Here is a 24,428-nt window from a genome sequence, read left to right as displayed (position 1 = left end):
AAGCAAGGAAGAAAAATGTTTTTGAATTTTTTTAGAAGGGTACACTTTTAGAGAAAAAATTAGCGGAAGAATACATTTTTAGACGAAAATAGCCGGCCCAAGTGGTAGCAGCCCATAGTCCTGTCCAGCCCAGAGTAGAGGAGATCAAGGCCCTCTTTAAAAGAACAGAGGAGAGGTCCAGCCCAGTCGGTAGAGCAGAAGTCGCTGACAAAAACCCTATTCGCCGCCACCGCCACCGCCTCCTTAATTTTCCCTCCGCACAAGCACCGGCAATGTCGGCATTGCAGAGGCCGAGTACGGCGACTACGGCGTCGGCGTGCATCCCTGATATGGCTCGGGGCACGCACGTGTTCACGGTCGCTGGCTATAGGCTGCACAAGGGCCTCGGCATCGGCAACTTCATCCGATCTGCCACCTTCGCCGTCGGCGGCTACGACTGGTGCATCCGCTACTACCCCGACGGATTCAGTTCTGAAACCAACGACTATGTATCAGTCTTCGTTGAGCTTCAGAGCAAGAAATCCACGGTGAGGGCGCTGTACGACCTGAGGCTGACCGACCGGGCCACCGGGTCGTCGTCATTAGTTTTCTCCAGGCCGTCGTCCTTCCCGGCGTTCGACTCATGGAGGATCGACCATCTCAGGGGGGCTTCCAAGTTCATGAAGAGGGACATCCTGGAGGCGTCCCCATACCTGCAGGATGACTGCCTCTTGATTCAGTGCGACTTGACCGTTCTCCTCAAGGAAATACCAACCGTGGCGACCGCCACCAAGACGCCGGAGATCGAGGTGCCGCCGTCTGACTTGTTGAAGAATCTGGCAAAACTGCTAGAGGGGAACAAAGGATCCGATGTGATGATCATTGTCAATGGGGAGACCTTCCATGCGCATAAGATTGTGCTCGCGTTGCGGTCTCCAGTCTTGGATGCGGAGCTCTATGGGCCAATGGGGGACAGTGAGAAACAGTGCATGCAGATTGAGGACATGCAACCAGCTGTTTTCAAAGCATTGCTTCACTTCATGTATACAGATTCATTGCCTGTCATGCATGACCTTGACAACCATGACAAGAAGGAGATAATTAAGCACTTGATCGTGGCTGCAGATAGGTATGCCATGGAAAGGATGAAGTTGATGTGTGAGAGTATGCTATGCAAGAGTCTCGATGCTAAGAGCGTTGGGGCCACATTGGCTCTAGCTGACCAGCATCATTGCAGCAAGCTCAGAGAAGCATGCGTTGAGTATATCAAACTCTTCTCTTAGCTAGAACAAAGGACATGTACGCATGGCAATCAAAGAGTCTGATCGCCTGACTATTGATGATACACTCAAGAATCTGATCGCATGTCAGGCGTGCAATAAAGTTTCGCTACGTACTAGTTGATTTGTGAACATCTGTTGGTCATTTGCAACATAACACCTTAAGTCATGTTGCCTAGTCCCGAAATTTTCTCGCAGATAATTGGAAGGAGATGAGTAGGTTTATTAGAAAATGTGACCAGCTTAGACCAGGTTGTCTTGTCATATTTAGTCCTTTTAGAGGTATTTTGGTGAGTTTGGTTGATTTATCAGAAAATATGTTTGCTAAACTTGTATATGAATCCATGCTAGCTCACTAGTTTTCTTGTAATGTGCTGATATTCTGTCCAAACAATATACTATTTACCATCATCATCTTTTCCCCTTTTGTTGTTCTTTTTATTTCTAATTATCAATGAACAGCACCGCCATAACCATATCCATTGTGAATTGTAGTACTGTACAATAGTGTAACGTTGCATTAGTATGTTGTGTCATGCAAACAATTGTTGAATTTCAGTCTATGCAAAGTGCTAATTATAACCCGCAAAAAATAGTGCAAATTATACACTATTATATGCAAAGAGAACATTTATGTCAGAGTACCCAAGATAGTGCTCACAACTTTGTTGTACAATAGGGGTATCTAGTTTGAATGTTGTTATCGGGTTTTTTCCTTTCTTCTTTGTAGATTTGGATTGGAAGCAGGGAGAACTTTGGATCCTGTGTTAATTTTGGATGATTTGAGCTTAGGCAACCAAAACATGTGCGGCTGGAACTCAAAATGCAGCTAATAAAGTACTAAGTACTTGTTTCTAGATAGCCTATTGTTGCTAGGTAGTTGCATTGCATACCTGCACCAACAGCCAACAGGTGTTGTACCATAGTCCATAACACCTGTTTATCCTCGAGAATTTGGGCAATATCTATCGGAGCCGAGTTCTGTTCTTCCAGAGTTTCTCTCCCAGTGTTACTCTAACTGACATTGGCCTTTGATTGATGACATAGGACGTCCTATTTCAGAAGTTTTTCTTTATGGCATTGTATTTCAGAACTTACATGAGCAAGGGTTGAAAATCCGTTTCGATGCCAGCAGGAACCCAACTATTTGTTGTACATGAAATTTCTGTTATTGACTTCCGAACATGTTTGGGTTTAGCACTGAATTATTGGAGGAGGCGCCACAATTATTCTTGGGTATTGACGGTGGCATCCAAGGTCAACCCCTCGTCACAAATCAACACGCTCAATGGAAGTCAGAAACTGCAGATTCCGTGCCTGGCCTGTCTGTCTTTCGCTTGCATCGGGTGGCATGCTGATCGATGCCGTCGTGGTTCGACATCCACGACACGCCCATCACCTCCGCAAGCCAAACAATCAATCCTCCCTACGAGCTCCAGTGCTGCGAGCAGTGGCCCGCCAGCGGGGGTTGTGGCTCCAGCGACGACACAGAGAAGCATTGACCGTGTGGCGTCCCGAGGAGCAGGCGTTCCTGCAGCTGCGGCTTCGGCTTCTTCTCTCGGTCGTAACGCGCCGTGGATCGCCGAGCGGAACGAGTTTTCTTCCCCTTCCCTTTGGTACTGAAAATGGTCCAAGCAGTTTCCCAATCACCTCCTGCGTGACAACGCTCGCACCCGGAAAAGTAGGATCTAGGCGATCAAGAAGGCGAAGAGGGATCCCTTGCGCGCCGCCGGTGACGCTGCCGGTTCCCTCTCTCTCCGTCGGCCGCTCCGGCGGCGGGAGGGAGGGGGAACCTCGGGTCTGTTCGCTAGGTGGGTGTGTGGTAGGGTTAGGGTTGAGGGAGACGCTGCCGAGGCTGTTACGGTGGTATCGCGTCGGAATAAGTTTCTCCGGGCTCCGTTCGCGGTCAGGCGAGGCTTTTGCCTTCGTCTAGGAGCCAGCAGTGTTGGGGATCCCCGGATCTCGTCGAGGTCGCGGGCTATGGTGGTTGGAGGTCCATCGGCACTGGCCGTTTGGATCCTCAGATGGGCGATGGAGGCAGGGAGACGAAGACCTTTCTTCTTCCTTGTTGGTATGATTTGCTGCTGCTGTTCTTCTCCTTCCTCTACGCTGATGCTGGTGGGAGATCCTGCTTTGTCCGGGCGGATGGCCCGGCCGCGATGCTGGACCGGTCGGATGACTCGAGTTCTCTTCCTTCCGGAAGGGACACTTTTCGCGGTACTCAAGGCCAAAGATGGCGACGGCTGTTGCATGCGTGTTGGATTGATGTCCATGCCTTCTCAGCGCTGGTGTCAAGAAAGGAGGAAGCAGCATGGCGGCAATTGTACCGTGGTCGAACATGATGACCTGTTTGCGACTGGTTGCAGATCCTTCTGCTACAGGGGTCTTCTCTCAAGATTTAGGGATGATGACACAGGGTTCCGGAGATCTTCTTGTGTTATGGTTGTCTTAGGGTACTCTAGGTGTTCATGGTCCTTTGTGTTTGCGTTTCAGTGTGCTTGTAATGGTCAATTACTTTGTACTGATTCGTGATTTGAATGAGAAAATTTCTTAAAAAAAAGAAAATGGTCCAAGCATGTATCCTTAAAAAAAATCTGACTAGTACCAAAGGTGGAGACTGAAATCTGACTAGGGATCACACATTTTGGTTTTCTACATGGATTGCTTGCTACATCACACTAATATTAAGCACGGGTAACATTTCTACCACTAAATGAACATACATGCATGCATGAAATCAAGATGTTTCCACATGAACTCCTAAAAAACACTCCTACTGATACATGATTTGCAAAATGAATGAATACCAAACTCGCATGCAAGTTCACACTTCCAGAATGACATCCACAGACCCTGTATATATGTATGCTTTCAACAGCTCGACTGAAGGAAAAACTGCCGTAGATTGGAGTGATAATCCTTGCGAGTGTACCATGCTAGCCTTAAATTTCTTCCTTTCACCGCTCAATGTATTTGTCAAATCTGGGATACTGGAGGGAAACAAAGACACAAGATGGCATTTCTTCATTTTTCTTCTCAGTATTTGTACCACGTAAGCTTATTCATGTGTTGTATTGCTTGTGACTTTCCAATCGGCGGGGTATTGTCGGTTGAGAAAATGATGTGTCATCCTGAAGAAAAACTATTGTAGAATCTTATGCCACTCATGGAAAGCCACCTTGTTTTTTCTAAATTCAGTATTTAAGTATAGAAGTGTCTACAAGACACAAGTAGCTTTGTAGGCAACCTCAAATGAACAGGGCGTGACGCTGGTTCCTCTTTGGCTAGCGACGGAACCCTAGAGCCGCCGCCAAGAGAAACAACTCTTTCGGCGCCGTCTTCCGGCGGCTCCCCTCCGCCGGCGAGCTCTTGGTCGTTGGTTGTGAGTGTTGAGTATATGTGCATATTGTGTATTGGGTCCGCCTCCTAATTTCTTGTATAATTGAGGTCCGTGGCCCACCTTTGTACACCTATGCACGAGAGCAATACATAGTGCAATTCCTAATATACATGGTATTAGTTTTCTAAATTTTCTTTTTCGCTTCCGCCGCCGCCGTCGCCGCCGCTCGCCGCCGCTCGCACGCCCTCCGCGCCGGCAGCCGCCCGCGCGCTCGCTACCCCGAGCTAGCCGTGATCCATCCATCCTCCCGCGCGCCTGCCAAAACGCGTAGTGCAAGCTAGCTAGGCAAGCAAGCAGGCACCTTAATGGATTCTAGACGTACGAGCACGTACGTGTGTAGCCGGTGATTGTCTTGATCGATCCGGCCCGCTAGCCGCTACGCTGCGTGCCCGCATCGCTGCTGCCCGCCCGTCCGCATCGCATCGCAAGCCGCTGCTACCGCACGCCTCGTCCGCCCAGCCGCCACGCATCGCCAGGTCGCTGCTGCCGCCGCGTATCGCCCGCAGCCGCGCGCCAGCCGCCGCTGCTCCGTTTTTTGGCTTCTTCGCCGCTGCTTTCTCTGGACGGCGCCTTCATGTCTGCCACTGCTTCGGTCTCCGCCGCGTCACCGTCGCCGGTCTTCGGCGACTCCACCGCTCAGCCGCTGGTGGGCTCATACGGCGCCACTCCAGCCACCAGTCATCCGGGCGCTGTTCCGTTTCCGTATGGAGTCCCGTCTGCAGGCTTCTACGGTGCCGCTCCGTATACGCATCACCAGGTGCTGCCCCGTATCTTCATCAGCAATCAGGCTCGGGTGGCGTCCCGCCTTTGCCCTACGACACGGCCCCGCCAGCCCGTCCCGACTTGTCACACAGCTCAGCTCGGTTGCCCCCGCTGGCGTACGTCACCGCCCCACAGCCGGCGCTCTCCGGCCAGTCCGTCGTCGCCTCGCCGCCGGCGCCGACCTGCCCGTTGACCCCTTGCTGTTGCGTGGGGCGTTCGACGCGTCCATGTACGGGGCTCCGCATCTGTCAGTGGGCCAGCAGGTTTTTCCGGCAGGCCATCCGGCCTACCTGGCACCGCACTCGCAGTCAGGGCTGCTTCCCATACCGCTGGAGAGTACCCACCGCCGCTGCCAAGCGGTGGCTACGGCCTCCCCATGGCGTCTCCGCCCCCCTCGCCGGCCCTGCCGCCGGCGCCCTGGGACCCGGTGCTCCTTCCCGCACTGCATGCCGCTCCTACGCCGAACAACTTCACCGGAGGTGATGATTGGTACATGGACACCGAGGCTACGGCTCACATGTTTGCTCATCGTGGTAATCTTGCCTCCTTCACTCCCGTCACCACTGACCGCCGCATCATTGTCGGCGACGGTTCCACACTCCCTATCACACATGTCGGGCACACTTTTTTCCTTCCAATTCCATGCCTATTATTTTGTCTAACATACTTGTGTCACCTCATCTTATTAAGAACCTTGTTTCCGTTCGTCATTTAACTCGTGAAAATTCTGTTACTGTTGAATTTGACGAGCTTGGGTTTTGTGTTAAGTACGCTCGAACCAGGATGGTACTTCACCGATGTGACAGCTTCGACGAGCTCTATCCGGTGCATTCGCCGTCCACCTCCACCACCGCACCGGTTGCTCTCTCCGCCGGCGTCGATCTCTGGCACGCTCGTTTGGGTCATCCCAACCCCGTCACACTTCGTCATATTTTTAGGAGTTTCAGTTTCAGTTGCCATAAGATAGAGGATCACACCTGTCATGCCTGTCGTGTCGGCAAACATGTTCGCCCCCGTTTAATAACTCCACCACCATCGCAAACATGTGGACTTCTCTGGTTCCTAGTAATTCGGGCTATTTATACTATCTGGTTATCCTTGATGATTATTCTCATTATGTGTGGACTTTTCCTTTGCGCAGAAAGTCGGATGCATTCACCACTTTGACGGCTTTTTACTCCTATGTCAGCATGCAGTTTGGGCGTCCCATCCTTGCTTTTCAGACTGACAATGGAAAAGAGTTCGACAACCTTGCTTTCCGCACTTTTCTGTCGCATCACGGCACAGTTTTTCGTCTCACATGCCCGTATACTTCCCAGTAGAACGGTCGAGCCGAACGCGTCCTTCGCACCCTGAACGACTGCGTTCGCACGCTCCTGTTCCATGCTAACGTGCCGCCTCGTTTCAGGCCGGACGCACTCGCTACTGCTTCTCTTCTCCTTAACCTTCGCCCTTGCCGCCCACGGTGGAACTATGCACCTCACCATCTTCTCTTCGGTACGCCCCCATCTTATGATAGCTTGCGTATTTTCGGGTGCCTTTGCTATCCTAGCATTGCCGATTCCGCTCCTCACAAACTCGCACCTCGTTCTGTCGCTTGCATCTTCATCGGCTACCCCTCCAACTCCAAGGGATATCGGTGCTACGATCCCGTCTCCCACCGTGTGTTCACTTCCCGGCACGTTTACTTTGATGAGCATGTGTTTCCATTTCACCAGGTACCCCTGCCTGTTCCTCCGGCCACCGGTGACGCGGGCTCCTCGACGCCTCACCCAGAGCGCTCGCGCGCCTCTCTTGGCCCGCCCCCTGGCTTTGAGGCGCGCCCCCCGCATGCAGCGCCTCCTCCAGCCGCGGCGCTGGTGCCCCCAGCGCCCCCGACGTTGGCGCCCCCGACGCCCGCGGCTCCCCAGGCGCCCGCGGTCCCCCCGACCCCCTCGGCGCCCCCGGTCCCCCCGACGCCAGTGGTCCCCCCGGCGCCTGTGGCCTCCTCGGCGCCCCCGGCGCCTGTGGCCGGTCCGGTCACCCGCGCCCGTACGGGCGTTTTTCGCCCGAGCTCGCGCTACGCCTCGGATGACTACGTCCATGCGGCGTCCACCTCTCAGCCGTCGCCGTTGCCGTCCTCCGTTCGAGCCGCTCTTCGTGACCCGCTCTGGATGGCTGCGATGCAAGAGGAGTTCGACGCCCTGTTGCGCAACCGGACGTGGCAGCTTGTTCCCCGTCCCCGGCATGCCAACGTGATTACCGGGAAGTGGGTCTTTAAACACAAGCTCCGTCCTGATGGTACCCTTGATCGCTACAAAGCGCGCCGCGTCGTTCGTGGCTTCCAACAGCGTGCTGGCATCGAGTTCACCGACACCTTCGCTCCGGTCGTCAAGCCCGGCACGATACGCACGGTTCTCCACCTTGCGGTCTCCCGTGCTTGGCCGGTGCACCAAATGGACGTCTCCAACGCCTTCCTCCATGGTCACCTCGAGGAGCAGGTCTTCTGCCAGCAGCCCACCGGGTTTGTTGACCCGGCGCTTCCCGACCATGTGTGCCTGCTTTCGCGGTCCTTGTACGGACTCAAGCAGGCTCCGCGCGCTTGGTACCAGCGCATTGCGGCGTTTCTCCACGAGCTTGGGTTCTGCTCTACCCGCTCGGACGCCTCGCTCTTCGTCTATCATCAAGGCTCTGACACGGCCTACTTGCTTCTCTATGTCGACTACATCATCCTAACGGCATGTACGGCTGGTCTCCTCAGTCAGATCACGGCTCGTCTTCGTGCTGAGTTCGCCGTCAAGGACTTGGGTCCTTTGCACTACTTCCTCGGTGTCGAGGTGGTGCGCCGTCCGGATGGCTTCTTCCTTCATCAGCGGAAGTACGCTCACGAGCTCCAGGAGCGCGCCGGCATGCTTAACTGCAAGCCCGCCGCTACGCCTGTTGATACGAAGGCCAAGCTTTCTGCCACAGACGGTTCTCCTGCTTCAGATGATGCTTTCTATCGGTCTATCGTTGGTGCTCTCCAGTACCTCACCCTGACTCGACCGGAGATCCAGTATGCCGTGCAGCAAGTGTGTCTTCATATGCATGCTCCTCGAGACGTTCACTGGGCTGCCGCCAAGCGGATTCTCCACTATATCTGTGGCACTATGGATCTTGGCGTCACGCTTAGGTCCGTGGCCCACCTTTGTACATCATATATACGTGCCTATGCACGAGAGCAATACATCGTGCAATTCCCACAATATACAGTGAGGGGCGGTCGCCGGATCCCGCGTGTGTGGATCATTTTAGCATTAGTTTCTAGGGCCCTAGTAGCTTAAGTTTTTGGATCGTTCGACGTCTTGGCTTCGGTGCCAGCGATGGCGATGCTGAATAAAGAAGCTCTAGATTCTTCTCCGGCGAGGTGATGGTCTCTATGGTTAGTGATGGATTTGGAAACCATCTGTTCAAGCGGGGATGTCGTGGCGTTGGCGGCTTCCTTGTGGTGGACTTGTGTCCTCGGTGTCCACTGTTGTGACGACATCTGCTCCATCGTTGGCGCGGACCTTGGGATGTAGTCAAGGAGCGGATGCAGATTGTGCTCTGCATCGACGACATCTGGAAGACGGAACATGTGTTGTGTTCGTGGTTGATGGATGGCAGTTATGGTTTCCTGCTTCGGCATCTCAGTCGTGTTGGGGGTGCCAGAACTGGAGTTCGATGGCGTGTCCGGGGTGTTGCCCCACGCAATGGCTTCACCTTTGATGAGCCACCTTGGAGGTCCGCAAAGCTACATATCAGCGATGGCGCCGCGTCGAGCTCGGGTGAGAAGGTGGTCCGTCATTTTTTCCTCTGGTGACTATTGTGGTGGTGCCGGAGGACGGCGACAGGCGTTGGTGTCTGGCTCAGAGACGTTCTGCTATCTTTTCAGTTTTGTCATGTCATTCTTTACGTGACTTGTACTTGGATCTTTATGATATGAATGAGACATGTATTACCATGCAAAAAAATGTAACCTCAAATGATATAGATTTATTTTCATTTTTACCCCCAAGATTCACCAAACTAACATATTTTACTCATTTTCGAGAAAATCATTGGTTTATACCCCTATTTTAAATATTTGTGCAACATTTTATCCCTAATCGAATTTATCCTCAAATGATTCTAACTAGGCATGCCAAGTTGGTGGTTTTTAATTTATGTCCGGTATTGACTTTGTTTTTTTCTCTTTGGTAATAGCGATCCAGCCCTATCTACGCCGCACCGCAGCTGATCCGGCCCATGCTCCACTGCACGTACTCGAGCCACACCTGGTCTAGACTGCACTGCACCCACCCGAGCCGCACATGGTCTCGTCTTCCCCTCAAATCCCTAGTTCCCAAATGGCCCCATCGTCCCTCACCCCGCCGGCCACCAGCGCTGGCGCCATCTAGGCCCAATCGTCACCGTCACCTCTTTCACCATGTCCTCCTCCAGCTTGATCTGGCCAGCTGTGCGTGACTGCTCTGTAGTGGTGCCACTGATCCCTTGCCTTGATTCTGGCAAGATGATAAAGTTCTACCTCGATGGTTGGGTGTTAACAGTGCAAGAAGATCAGTGTAAGTCGATGTCTTCTTGTTGTCTTAGGTTTACGTTCGACTTTTGTTAGCTGCAATTTTCTAAATTTTTGTGTGTGCTTAATAGATAAACTGTGATTTCTGGCACTGGGAGCTAGAGTTTGTGGAGCACCTGGTTAGTACAAGTACTCTTGTGGGTGATGCTGTTGTTGATGCAATTGGTGTAGCAGATGACAGAAGGGAAGAACTTAAGAAAGAAACATGTGAGAGGGGGAGGATTGCATGTTCAGGCAGAGCCAATGTATCCAGTCAGAGTAATGCAGCTGCCCTGACCAAGAAACAAGCAGCTATGCTGTTAGGATTAGGGAGAGAAGTGTTGTTTATGCTGAAGATGAGGTTTGGAAGTGTTATACTGCTGAGTGTTGTGTCTGATTATAGTTCTAAAGAAAGGATGAAATGGCTCAATTAAATGGTGCTACTTACTTAGTCAGCACAAATAGTTATGAAGATATGCCACTTGTAGCAACATAGCTACTTTCTTTGCTATAGTTGTAAGGGCTGATCAATGGTAGTGTTAGTTTAGAAGTAGCAATGTAGTAAGGGATGATCAACAGTCCTTCTATCTCTCGTCAGCGTTTGAGTACAACAAAGTTAAGTATTTTCTTCAGTCCTAACACTAGGGTTTTAGCCAGGGAAGGTGTTTGCGGAATTCTGGATATATTAACTAAAACTTTGTCAGATAAGTATCTGGGTCTCACCACGATGGTTGGGGTAGACCGAAGTGACTCTTTTGAGCATCTACTTGACAGAGTTTGTCAGCGGCTAAAGGGATGGACGAAGAAATTTCTATCAGTGCAAGGTAAATATTTTTGTTAAAATCTATGGCACAAGAAATTCCGTCATATGCTATGTCTATGTTTAAATTGCCTAAAGGAATCTGTAAATCAATTACCGATGAGATATCGGGGTATTGATGGGGACATGGAGAAGAAAGAAAAAATGCATTTGCTTGGATGATGAAAAATGTGTGTTCCGAAGAAGAATGGTGGTATGGGGTTTAGAGACCTTCACACTTTTAACCTTGCTATGTTAGCAAAGGTGTTTTGGCGGGTGCTTTTTCTTTCCCAAATGATAAGTACTACACGTGTGGCACGAAGCACTCTGCCTCTGACGTTTTTTACAACTAAAGTTGCCATCCGAAAAGAAAAAAACAAACAAATAAACTGAAGCTTGCCATCCGGAAAGAAGTTGCCACGCTTGACAACTAAAGTTGCCATCCTCACGTCACTAAACTTGCTATCAATAATGTTCGGAGTTGCCATGTGCTCGTGCCGCACATGTGACACTTATTAGGGTCCTTTTATTTTACGTATATGGTCCTAGTTTTGTTCTATTTTTGCATATATTATTTGGTTAAGTGGACTATGATTTTGTACCAATTGGCCCATTTTTTTATTTTGGTGGAAGTTATGATTTGTTCCATGTGTCCTAAAATTTGTTTCACTTGGACTAAAATTCGGTTTCACTTGTAAGTGTGATTTATTTCTTGAGCACTAAAATTTGGTGAGATTAAAGCTTTTTCTCCTTTGGTAACGGTAGCGCAAAGGAGAAAGGTGAGAAGGCGAGGAATCAGAGGATGTTTTTCCCCTATGTTGCATTGCCTAACCTTTTACACACTAGTAGAAAACAGGGCTTTCGTTCGGGCATGGCAAGCCCATTAGTCCCGGTTCAGTCACGAACCGGGACCCATGGGGGCATTCGTCCCGGTTCGTGAGCCCAGGGGGGCGGCCGGGGCCTCGTGGGCATTGGTCCCGGTTCGTATGGACCCATTTGTCCCGGTTCTAGGCACGAACCGGGACCAATGGTCCTCGCTCCTGGCCCACAACCATTGGTCCCGGTTCGTGGCTCGAACCGGGACAGAAGGCTGAGCTTTAGTCCCGGTTTCTACCACGAACTGGGACAAATGAGTTGCCTATATATACCCCATCGCCACAGCAGAGCACTCCACAGTGCTCTGTTTTTTAAGGCCGGCGAGGGGAGGGCATTTGGGTGCTCTAGCTCACCTCCTATGCACATGAGGTGTTTGATGAAATGTCTGAGCCACACTAGTTAATCTTTCTCCTCTCGAAACTCGACCTCCGAGCTCCATTTTCCCCGAGATTTGTCTAGGTTTAGCGGTCCGTCACGTCCCGTCCCCGTCTTTACCGCCGTCGATCGCCCGTGCCGATCTCGTCGCCAGCACCACCGTGGTGAGCCTCTTGTTCTTATCTTCTTTCTGAAAGAAAGAAAATTCTTACTTTAGATAGATACTTGCCTAATTTTGTTACTTTTATTATTCCTTCTTATTAGTGCGATGGTTTTGGTATCCGCCCCCGTCGGCCCTCGTCCTGTCTATGATTCAGATGTGGTATATATTATCTTTTTATAACTATTTTGTTCATTTATTGTTTATGACAAATATGCCGACCAACGTGACATAGATTTTATTTATCTAGGAGGTGGTTGAACCGGAAATTCCAACCGACCCTATTGTCGAGAGGTTAAATTTAGTTGAAGAAGAAAACAATTACTTGAAGGAAAAAATAAATAAAAATTGAGGAGGAGAAGATGATATTGGAGTTGCATGTTGCGGATGTCGTCGATGATCACAAGATCAAGATGGATGCAATGCGCTTGAAGATTAGAAAGACTAGAAAATATGCCATTCATACCGAGGCTTGGTATCATTATGCCGTTGGATCAATTGTTACCTTGGTTGCGATTATGCTCGCATTTGTTTTCGCATTGAAATGTTTTACATAGTTTCAATGTATGGTTTAATTAATTAGATGCTCTGGAGAGCTATATGTTGTTAGATGAGAACTATGTATGTACTTTGGTTTTAATGTGATGATGAACTTCTATTAATTTTGTCACTTAATTATCTATTCATGATGTTCTGTAATGGTTTTTGACACACTTAATTATATATAATGCACGCAGATGAACCGGCAATGGATGTACGGTGACAGACACACCTCCGAGTACATTAAGGGCGTGCATGATTTTCTCGAAGTGGCTGAGGCAAACAAGCAGAATGGTTTTATGTGTTGTCCATGCCCTACATGTGGGAATACGAAGTCTTACTCTGACCGGAAAATCCTTCACACCCACCTGCTTTACAAGGGTTTCATGCCACACTATAATGTTTGGACGAGGCACGGAGAAATAGGGGTTATGATGGAAGACGGCGAAGAAGAAGAGGACGATGACAACTATGTGCCCCCTGAATACGGTGATGCTGCAACAGGGGAAGCTGCTAAAGATCAAGAGGAACCAGACGATGTGCCCAATGATGCTGCAAGGGGGGAAGCTGCTGAAGATCAAGAGGAACCAGTGCCCGATGATGATGATCTCCGCCGGGTCATTGTCGATGCAAGGACGCAATGTGAAAGTCAAAAGGAGAAGCTGAAGTTCGATCGCATGTTAGAGGATCACAAAAAAGGGTTGTACCCCAATTGCGAAGATGGCAACACAAAGCTCGGTACCGTACTGGAATTGCTGCAGTGGAAGGCAGAGAATGATGTGCCTGATAAAGGATTTGAGAAGCTATTGAAAATATTGAAGAAGAAGCTTCCAAAGGATAACGAATTGCACGACAGTACATACGCAGCAAAGAAGGTCGTATGCCCTCTAGGATTGGAGGAGCAGAAGATACATGCATGCCCTAATGACTGCATCCTCTACCGCGGTGCGTACAAGGATCTGAACGCATGCCCGGTATGCGGTGCATTGCGGTATAAGATCAGACGAGATGACCCTGGTGATGTTGATGGCCAGCCCCCCAGGAAGAGGGTTCCTGCGAAGGTGATGTGGTATGCTCCTATAATACCATGGTTGAAACGTCTGTTCAGAAACGAAGAGCATGCCAAGTTGATGCGATGGCACAGTGAGGACTGTAAGAAAGACGGGAAGTTGAGAGCACCCGCTGACGGGTCGCAGTGGAGAAAAATCGAGAGAAAGTACTGGGCTGAGTTTGCAGCTGAGCCAAGGAACGTATGGTTTGGTTTAAGCGCGGATGGCATTAATCCTTTCGGGGAGCAGAGCAGCAATCACAGCACCTGGCCCGTGACTCTATGTATGTATAACCTTCCTCCTTGGATGTGCATCAAGCGGAAGTTCATTATGATGCCAGTTCTCATCCAAGGCCCTAAGCAACCCGGCAACGACATTGATGTGTACCTAAGGCCATTAGTTGAAGAACTTTTACAACTGTGGAATGGAAACGGTGTACGTACGTGGGATGAGCACAAATAGGAGGAATTTAACCTGCACGTGTTGCTATTTGTAACCATCAACGATTGGCCCGCTCTCAGTAACCTTTCAGGACAGACAAACAAGGGATACCACACATGCACGCACTGTTTAGATGACACTGAAAGTATATACCTGGACAAATGCAGGAAGAATGTGTACCTGGGCCATCGTCGATTTCTTCCTACCAACCATCAATGTCGAAAGAAAGGCAAGCATTTCAAAGGCGAGGCAGATCACCGGAAGAAGCTCGCCATGCGTACCGGTGATCACGTACTTGCTATGGTCAATGATTTACACGTAATCTTTGGAAAGGGTCCCGGCGAACTAGCTGTTCCGAATGACGCTGAGGGACACGCACCCATGTGGAAGAAGAAATGTATATTTTGGGACCTACCCTACTGGAAAGACCTAGAGGTCTGCTCTTCAATCGACGTGATACACGTGACGAAGAACCTTTGCGTGAACCTGCTAGGCTTCTTGGGTGTGTATGGGAAGACAAAAGATACACCTGAGGCACGGGAGGACCTGCAACGTTTGCACGAAAAAGACGGCATGCCTCCGAAGCAGTATCAAGGTCCTGCCAGCTACGCTCTTACGAAAGAAGAGAAAGAAATCTTCTTTGAATGTCTGCTCAGTATGAAGGTCCCGACTGGCTTCTCGTCGAATATAAAGGGAATAATAAATATGCCAGAGAAAAAGTTCCAGAACCTAAAGTCTCATGACTGCCACGTGATTATGACGCAACTGCTTCCGGTTGCATTGAGGGGGCTCCTACCGGAAAACGTCCGATTAGCCATTGTGAAGCTATGTGCATTCCTCAATGCAATCTCTCAGAAGGTGATCGATCCAAAAATCATACCAAGGCTAAGGAGTGATGTGGCGAATTTCTTGTCAATTTCGAGCTGGTGTTCCCACCATCCTTCTTCAATATCATGACGCACGTCCTAGTTCATCTAGTCGACGAGATTGTCATTCTGGGGCCCGTATTTCTACACAATATGTTCCCCTTTGAGTGGTTCATGGGAGTCCTAAAGAAATATGTCCGTAACCGCGCTAGGCCAGAAGGAAGCATCTCCATGGGCCATCAAACAGAGGATGTCATTGGGTTTTGTGTTGAATTCATTCCTGGCCTTAAGAAGATAGGTCTCCCTAAATCGCGGTATGAGGGAAGACTGACTGGAAAAGGCACGCTAGGAGCGGACTCAATAATATGCAGGGACGGGCATTCTTGGTCTCAAGCACACTACACAGTTCTACAGAACTCTACCTTGGTGACCCCGTATGTCGATGAACACAAGAACAGTCTGCGCTCCAAACACCCGGAGCAGTGTGACGACTGGATTACATGTGAACACATCAGGACTTTCAGCAGTTGGTTGGAAACACGTCTCAGAGGTGACACCACTATTTGTGATGAGTTGTACTCGTTGTCCAGGGGACCATCTTCGACTGTATTGACTTACAAAGGATACGAGATAAATGGGAATACATTTTACACGATCGCCCAAGATCAAAAGAGCACCAACCAAAACAGCGGTGTCCGCTTTGATGCAGCAACCGAGAGGGGAAAGGACACGTATTATGGTTCCATAATGGACATATGGGAACTTGACTACGGACATGATTTTAAGGTCCCTTTGTTTAAGTGCAAATGGGTCAATCTGTCAGGAGGCGGGGTACAGGTAGACCCATAGTACGGAATGACAACAGTGGATCTGAACACTCTTGGGTACACTGACGAACCGTTCGTCCTAACCAATGATGTGGCACAGGTTATCTATGTGAAGGACATGTCTATCAGACCGAGAAAAATAAATGATAAGGAAGCAAATACATCATATGATGAGCCAAAGCGCCACATAGTTCTTTCAGGAAAAAGGGACATTGTGGCAGTGGAGGGCAAGACAGACATGTCTGAAGATTATGAAAAGTTTCATCAAATTCCTCCCTTCAAAGTCAAGGCTGACCCAAGCATCCTGATAAACGATGAAGATTATCCATGGTTACGGCGCAATAAGCAAATGACACAAGCAAAGAAAAAGTGAAGACTTTCTCCCGCAACTATTATGATGATACCATGCCAACTTTGTAACACACGAGTATGATACCATTGTCCGTTTTGTACACGAAGTGCATCTAGTTTTTGCCGTAACCCTCTCAACTTTCTTGCACATGCTATGTGGATGAAATGATGATACCATGCCAACTTTCAACCTTTTCAAAGTTCATTTGAAATGCTTTTGAATTTTAAGGTCTTATAGCTCCAAATAATTAGTAAATGCATGAAAAATGGTGCATGAAAAATAACAAATAAAATAAATAAGTAATTAGAAACAAAATAATATAAACTTTATTAAAATATATAAGTAGAAACAAAATAAAATAAACTTTAATAAAATTTATGAAACTAAAATTAACAAAGTATTTTCTGTTCAAAACATTATAAGAAACCTCTAGTATTATTGAAACTAAAATCATATAAAATTGATGCAACTAAAATTATCGAAGTATTTTCTGTTCAAAATCATTAAAAGCAAAAAGAATTTTTATAAAAAACTTTTTTTGATAGAAACTTTAATAGCAAAAAGAATTATCATAAAGTAAAATAAATAAGTAATTAGAAACAAAATAAAATAAAATAAATAAGTATTTTGTTGTAAGTAGAAACAAAATAAAATAAATAAAGCAAAAAAGAAAACAAAAAACTGGAAAAAAAATTAAAAAATGCCACCTACTGGGCCACCACGGCCTGAATACGACTAGAAACCCATCAGTGGGCCAGGATTCAGGCCCACAGAAGGCCCAGCAGGCCCACAGGCATAGCAGTGCAAGATTAGGCCCGTAAGCCTGCAATGGAGAGGAGCTCGAGAGGGTTGGCACAGCAGCGCTTATAAACCACTCTCGAGCTCTCTCAACTAGCGAGGTGGGACTAAACTTTGGTCGCGACGCGGGCAGCACATGTCCTTTGGTCCCGGTTGGTGGCACCAACCGGGACTAAAGGGGTGTATTGGGCCCGGTTGGTGCCACGAACCAGTACCAATGCACCCCCTTTAGTCCCGGTTGGTGCCACCAACCGGGACCAAAGACCTTTGGTCCCGGTTGGTGCCACCAACCGGGACTAAAGGGTGCATTGGTCCTGGTTGGTGCCACGAACTGGGACCAAAGCTCTTGGTATATAACCAACACTTTTGAAAAATTTCATCTTCATCTCGCAGTTGCCCCTGACGACCCCTCAACCACATCGATGCCGCCAGGTTGCCCCGACGCCGCCCGCCGCCCCCGCCGTCGCCGTCGCCCGCGTCCGTCGTCGCCGTCGCCCGCGCCCTCGCCGTCGCTGCGCCCTCGCCCGTCGCCGTTGCCCGCTCCCGTCGTCGCCGTCGCCCGCGCCCTCGCCGTCGCCGCGCCCTCGCCCAACGTCGTCGCCGCGCGTCGTCCCTGCCCCGACGCGTGCCGCCCCTGCCCCGCGCCCTCGTCGTCGCCGTCGCCCGCGCCCGTCGTCGCCCGCGCCCTCGCCGTCGCCGACTGTAATGATGTTTTAAATATATTTTTTAGATATATGTATTTTTTTATGTATGTTCATATATGTATGTATGTATTTTTTACATGTTTTTTGTATGTATGTATGTATTTTTTCAACTGTAATGATGTTTTAAGAATACATATATGCAAAAGTTAGATTTTTAGAAAGGAATTTGAATAGGTTTTCAGCAAGGAATTTGAATCTGGTTCAAATTTCATTTGAATGAAATTTGAAAATTTTGAACTATGGATCAGAAGGTTTTTTGGTGAAATGGAGTGTGGGTACTGTCATGAAGTTGGAGTAATTTTTGTGGTTGTAAAAGAGTTAGGAAAAGATTTATATATGCAAAAGTTACATTTTTAGAAAAGTTTTATGTATCTAGCTAGGAAAGGAAGAAGAAGAAAAACAAGGAGAGGAAAAATGAAAATAAGAAGAGGAAGAAAGGAGAAGAAGAGGACAGGAAGAAGAGGAGAAATAAATAAGAAGAGGAAAAAAGAAGAAAAAGAAGAGGAGAAGAAGAAAGGAATAGAGGAGAAGAAGAAAAAATAGATATATTATCTATTATCTATTTTTTCTTCTTCTCCTCTATTCCTTTCTTCTTCTCCTCTTCTTTTTCTTCTTTTTTTCTTCGGTCTTCTCCTCTATTCCTTTCTTCTTCTCCTCTATTTATTTCTTCTTCGTCTTCTTATTTTTTTATCGGGTATGTCCTTGTCGATATACCTCCTCCCCGATAACTCCCTCCCAGATAACTTCGACATGATGGACGGTCGATATTTATACCCCCTCTCGACCGTGATAAATTATACCACGGGAGCACCCCCCCCCCCCCCCCCGGCCCTCTCGCTTGACCAAAACTCTCGAGGACACCCAAACCCTAGAAAAAAACGATGTCGGTCTCCTACCCCCTCCCGCCGCGCCCCTACCCTTGAAGCGTTGCCGAGGCCACCCCAAACCCGGAATAAGCTAGGTCTGCGTTTGCACTAATATATCCACCTGCTGTCATGTTTGTGTAATAATTGCCATGTTGTAATATTTGCAGAAACAATGGAGCACGGACGAGACGAGCAAGCAGAAGAGGTGTTGGGGGACATAATCTTAGCCGGAGGTGATATCTTGTCGTATCTTAACGACAATGATGGTCTGGAAGAACAGGGTGAAGAAGCAGGCTACTGTGATCGAAGAGTGGAGGAGGAAAGACATGATTATGATGGCTCCGGTGACCCAATGCTGGTGCAAGAAGGAGCCCGTGGTGACGGCTCCGGTGACCGAACAGAGTCCGGCCAGGTAAATATATTAGTTAAGCCTGTGCTGACTAGCTAATTGATGCATTCATTGTTTTGGTATGTACACATATTAATTAACTCTCGTCTTTCTTCTTTTTTCTAGCCCTCCGGATCGAGCACAACTTCGGTAAAGAGACGAGGCCCGAAGAGAAAGTTGCGCTCGGATGAAAGGTTTGAGATCACAGCAATCGCGCGCGACGGCCAACCGATTGAACCCATCTGGACAAAGGATGCATTTGCTGCTCAGTGTGGGGTTCTTGTTAGGGACAAGATCCCGATCAGCATCCACCAATGGTATAAGCCTAAGAAGGAAGACCCCGAGGTGTCTTATGTCAATGATATGCAGAAAGATGATCTTTGGACTGAGCTGAAGGCAAATATCACCCTACCGCCAGAGGAGGATCCGGAGAAGCCAGTTAAAGAGCAATTAATCAAGTCTCATGCTCTTAAGAAGATGGCAGACCTATTCAGGAGGTGGAAGAATGAGCTGAAAACGTTTGTCGACAAAGAAGAGACATCAGAATTCATCGGCCGGTATGAGAAGATCAGAGATCACTGGCCCGCATTTGTGGCCCACAAGACATCAGAAAAGAGTAAGAAGATGTCAGCGACAAACAAGAAGAATGCTGCGGAGAAGAAGCTTCACCATCGCACGGGGTCAGGTGGCTACCTCAAAGCCCGGCCTAAGTGGGCCAAGGCTGAGAATGATCTGCTTGATAAAGGGATCGAACCACAGACAATGAACTGGCCAGACCGTTGCCGGACTTGGTTCTTCGGGGCTGGCGGAAAATTGGACCCTGTATCAGGGAGGTGCGTTTGGACGGACGAGCTTTTGAGAATACCAGTCAAGAGGCTTAAGCAGTATATCGATGCAGCACAGGAAGGGATGTTCGTTCCAGACAGAGAGAATGACGAGCTCACAATGGCCCTCGGGAATCCTGAGCTGAAGGAAATATGCCCTAGAGGCAATAATAAAGTATTATTTATTTCCTTATATCATGATAAATGTTTATTATTCATGCTAGAATTGTATTAACCGGAAACATAATACATGTGTGAATACATAGACAAACAGAGTGTCACTAGTATGCCTCTACTTGACTAGCTCGTTAATCAAAGATGGTTATGTTTCCTAGCCATAGACATGAGTTGTCATTTGATTAACGGGATCACCTCATTAGGAGAATGACGTGATTGACTTGACCCATTCCATTCGCTTAGCACTCGATCGTTTAGTATGTTGCTATTGCTTTCTTCATGACTTATACATGTTCCTATGACTATGAGATTATGCAACTCCCGTTTACCGGAGGAACACTTTGTGTGCTACCAAACGTCACAACGTAACTGGGTGATTATAAAGGTGCTCTACAGGTGTCTCCAAAGGTACTTGTTGGGTTGGCGTATTTCGAGATTAGGATTTGTCACTCCGATTGTCGGAGAGGTATCTCTGGGCCCACTCGGTAATGCACATCACTATAAGCCTTGCAAGCATTATAACTAATGAGTTAGTTGCGGGATGATGTATTACGGAATGAGTAAAGAGGCTTGTCGGTAACGAGATTGAACTAGGTATCGAGATACCGACGATCGAATCTCGGGCAAGTAACATACCGATGACAAAGGGAACAATGTATGTTGTTATGCGGTCTGACCGATAAAGATCTTCGTAGAATATGTGGGAACCAATATGAGCATCCAGGTTTCGCTATTGGTTATTGACCGGAGAGGTGTCTCGGTCATGTCTACATAGTTCTCGAACCCGTAGGGTCCGCACGCTTAAAGTTACGATGATAGTTATATTATGAGTTTATATGTTTTGATGTACCGAAGGTTGTTCGGAGTCCCGGATGTGATCACGGACATGACGAGGAGTCTCGAAATGGTCGAGCCATAAAGATTGATATATTGGAAGCCTATGTTTGGACATCGGAAGTGTTCCGGGTGAAATCGGGATTTTTCCGGAGTACCGGGAGGTTACCGGAACCCCCGGTAACTTAATGGGCCTTAGTGGGCCTAGGTGGAAGAGAGGAGAGGAGGCCAGGGCAGGGCCGCGCCCCCCTTCCCCCCCAGTCCGAATAGGACAAGGAGAGGGGGGCGGCGCCCCCCCTTCCTTCCTCCCCTCCACCTCTTCCCCCCTCCACTCCTAGTCCAACATGGAAAAGGGGGGAGTCCTACTCCCGATAGGAGTAGGACTCCTCCTGGCGTGCCTCTACCTCCTAGGCCGGCGGCCTCCTCCTTGCTCCTTTATATACGGGGGCAGGGGGGCACCTCTAGACACACAATTGATCAACGATCTTTTAGCCGTGTGCGGTGCCCCCCTCCACCATATTACACCTCGATAATATCGTAGCGGAGCTTAGGCGAAGCCCTGCATCGGTAGAACATCATCATCGTCACCACGCCGTGGTGCTAACAAAACTCTCCCTCAACACTCGGCTGGATCGGAGTTCGAGGGATGTCATCGAGCTGAACGTGTGCTGAACTCGGAGGTGCCGTGTGTTCGGTACTTGATCGATCGGATCGTGAAGACGTACGACTACATCAACCGCGTTGTGTTAATGCTTCCGCTTTCGGTCTACGAGGGTACGTGGACAACACTCTCCCCTCTCGTTGCTATGCATCACCATGATCTTGCGTGTGCGTAGGAAATTTTTTGAAATTACTACATTCCCCAACAGTGGCATCCGAGCCTGGTTTTATGCGTTGATGCTATGCACGAGTAGAACACAAGTGAGTTGTGGGCGATATAAGTCATACTGCTTACCAGCATGTCATACTTTGGTTCAGCGGTATTGTGAGATGAAGCGGCCCGGACCGACATTACGCGTACGCTTACGCGAGACTGGTTTCACCATTGCAAGCACTCGTTGCTTAAAGGTGACTGGCGGGTGTCTGTCTCTCTCACTTTAGTTGAACCGAGTGTGGCTACGCCCGGTCCTTGCGAAGGTTAAAACAGCACCAACTTGACAAACTATCGTTGTGGTTTTGATGCGTAGGTAAGAACGGTTCTTGCTAAGCCCGTAGCAGCCACGTAAAACTTGCAACAACAAAGTAGAGGACGTCTAACTTGTTTTTGCAGGGCATGTTGTGTTGTGATATGGTCAAGACACGACGCTATATTTTATTGTATGAGATGATCATGTTTTGTAACCGAGTTATCGGCAACTGGCAGGAGCCATATGGTTGTCTCTTTATTGTATGAAATGCAATCGCCATGTAATTGTTTTACTTTATCACTAAGCGGTAGCGATAGTCGTAAAGCAATAGTTGGCGAGACGACAACGATGCTACGATGGAGATCAAGGTGTCGCGCCGGTGACGATGGTGATCATGACGGTGCTTCGGAGATGGAGATCACAAGCACAAGATGATGATGGCCATATCATATCACTTATATTGATTGCATGTGATGTTAATCTTTTATGCATCTTATCTTGCTTTGATTGACGGTAGCATTATAAGATGATCTCTCACTAAAATTTCAAGATAAAAGTGTTCTCCCTGAGTATGCACCGTTGCGAAAGTTCTTCATGCTGAGACACCACGTGATGATCGGGTGTGATAGGCTCTACGTTCAAATACAATGGGTGCAAAATAGTTGCACACACGGAATACTCAGGTTAAACTTGACGAGCCTAGCATATGCAGATATGGCCTCGGAACACGGAGACCGAAAGGTCGAGCGTGAATCATATAGTAGATATGATCAACATAGTGATGTTCACCATTGAAACTACTCCATCTCACGTGATGATCGGACATGGTTTAGTTGATTTGGATCACGTAATCACTTAGATGATTAGAGGGATGTCTATCTAAGTGGGAGTTCTTAAGTAATATGATTAATTGAACTTGAATTTATCATGAACTTAGTACCTGATAGTATCTTGCTTGTCTATGTTAATTGTAGATAAATGGCCCGTGCTGTTGTTCCGTTGAATTTTAATGCGTTCCTTGAGAAAGCAAAGTTGAAAGATGATGGTAGCAATTACACGGACTGGGTCCGTAACTTGAGGATTATTCTCATTGCTGCACAGAAAAATTACGTCCTGGAAGCACCGCTGGGTGCCAGGCCTCCTGCAAGAGCAACACCAGAAGTTATGAACGTCTGGCAAAGCAAAGCTGATGACTACTCGATAGTTCAGTGTGCCATGCTTTACGGCTTAGAACCGGGTCTTCAACGAAGTTTTGAACGTCATGGAGCATATGAGATGTTCCAGGAGTTGAAGTTAATATTTCAAGCAAATGCCCGGATTGAGAGATATGAAGTCTCCAATAAGTTCTACAGCTGCAAGATGGAAGAGAATAGTTCTGTCAGTGAGCATATACTCAAAATGTCTGGGTATAATAATCACTTGATTCAACTGGGAGTTAATCTTCCGGATGATAACGTCATTGACAGAATTCTTCAATCACTGCCACCAAGCTACAAGAGCTTCGTGATGAACTATAACATGCAAGGGATGAACAAGACAATTTCCGAGCTCTTCGCAATGCTAAAGGCAGCGGAGGTAGAAATCAAAAAGGAGCATCAAGTGTTGATGGTCAATAAGACCACTAGTTTCAAGAAAAAGGGCAAAGGGAAGAAGAAGGGGAACTTCAAGAAGAATAGCAAGCAAGTTGCTGTTCAGGAGAAGAAACCCAAGTCTGGACCTAAGCCTGAAACTGAGTGCTTCTACTGCAAGCAGACTGGTCACTGGAAGCGGAACTGCCCCAAGTATTTGGCGGATAAGAAGGATGGCAAGGTTAACAAAGGTATATGTGATATACATGTTATTGATGTGTACCTTACTAATGCTCGCAGTAGCACCTGGGTATTTCATACTGGTTCTGTTGCTAATATTTGCAACTCGAAACAGGGGCTACGGATTAAGCGAAGATTGGCTAAGGACGAGGTGACGCTGCGCGTGGGAAATGGTTCCAAAGTCGATGTGATCGCGGTTGGCACGCTACCTCTACATCTACCTTCGGGATTAGTATTAGACCTAAATAATTGTTATTTGGTGCCAGCGTTGAGCATGAACATTATATCTGGATCTTGTTTAATGCGAGACGGTTATTCATTTAAATCAGAGAATAATGGTTGTTCTATTTATATGAATAATATCTTTTATGGTCATGCACCCTTGAAGAGTGGTCTATTTTTGTTGAATCTCGATAGTAGTGATACACATATTCATAATGTCGAAGCCAAAAGATGCAGAGTTGATAATGATAGTGCAACTTATTTGTGGCACTGCCGTTTAGGTCATATCGGTGTAAAGCGCATGAAGAAACTCCATACTGATGGACTTTTGGAATCACTTGATTATGAATCACTTGGTACTTGCGAACCGTGCCTCATGGGCAAGATGACTAAAACACCGTTCTCCGGAACTATGGAGA

General features: G+C 48.1%; 1 protein-coding gene across 1 annotated transcript; it reads left to right on the top strand.

The window, feature by feature from the left end:
* Nucleotides 1-272: 272 nt before the first annotated feature.
* On the top strand, nucleotides 273-10,410 carry LOC120961855 (BTB/POZ and MATH domain-containing protein 1-like). Its single transcript, XM_073507508.1, has 2 exons — nucleotides 273-1,235; nucleotides 10,096-10,410. Exons 1-2 carry the CDS (start codon nucleotides 273-275, stop codon nucleotides 10,408-10,410), a joined length of 1,278 nt encoding a protein of 425 aa, XP_073363609.1.
* The last annotated feature ends 14,018 nt before the right edge of the window (nucleotides 10,411-24,428 follow it).

This window comes from Aegilops tauschii, chromosome 2 (genome assembly GCF_002575655.3).
Source record: "Aegilops tauschii subsp. strangulata cultivar AL8/78 chromosome 2, Aet v6.0, whole genome shotgun sequence".
Taxonomy (NCBI): domain Eukaryota; kingdom Viridiplantae; phylum Streptophyta; class Magnoliopsida; order Poales; family Poaceae; genus Aegilops; species Aegilops tauschii.
The sequence above is the reverse complement of the archived record's forward strand: the minus strand, read 5'-3'. Positions and strand labels throughout refer to the sequence as shown.

What these genes read in the sequence shown, in the direction of transcription:
- LOC120961855 (XM_073507508.1), top strand. Translation starts at nt 273, where the DNA reads ATGTCGGCATTGCAGAGGCCGAGTACGGCGACTACGGCGTCGGCGTGC. An exon ending in GCAAGCTCAGAGAAGCATGC is followed by an intron (nt 1,236 to 10,095) that starts GTTGAGTATATC and finishes TGGCACTGGGAG; the next exon opens with CTAGAGTTTGTGGAGCACCT.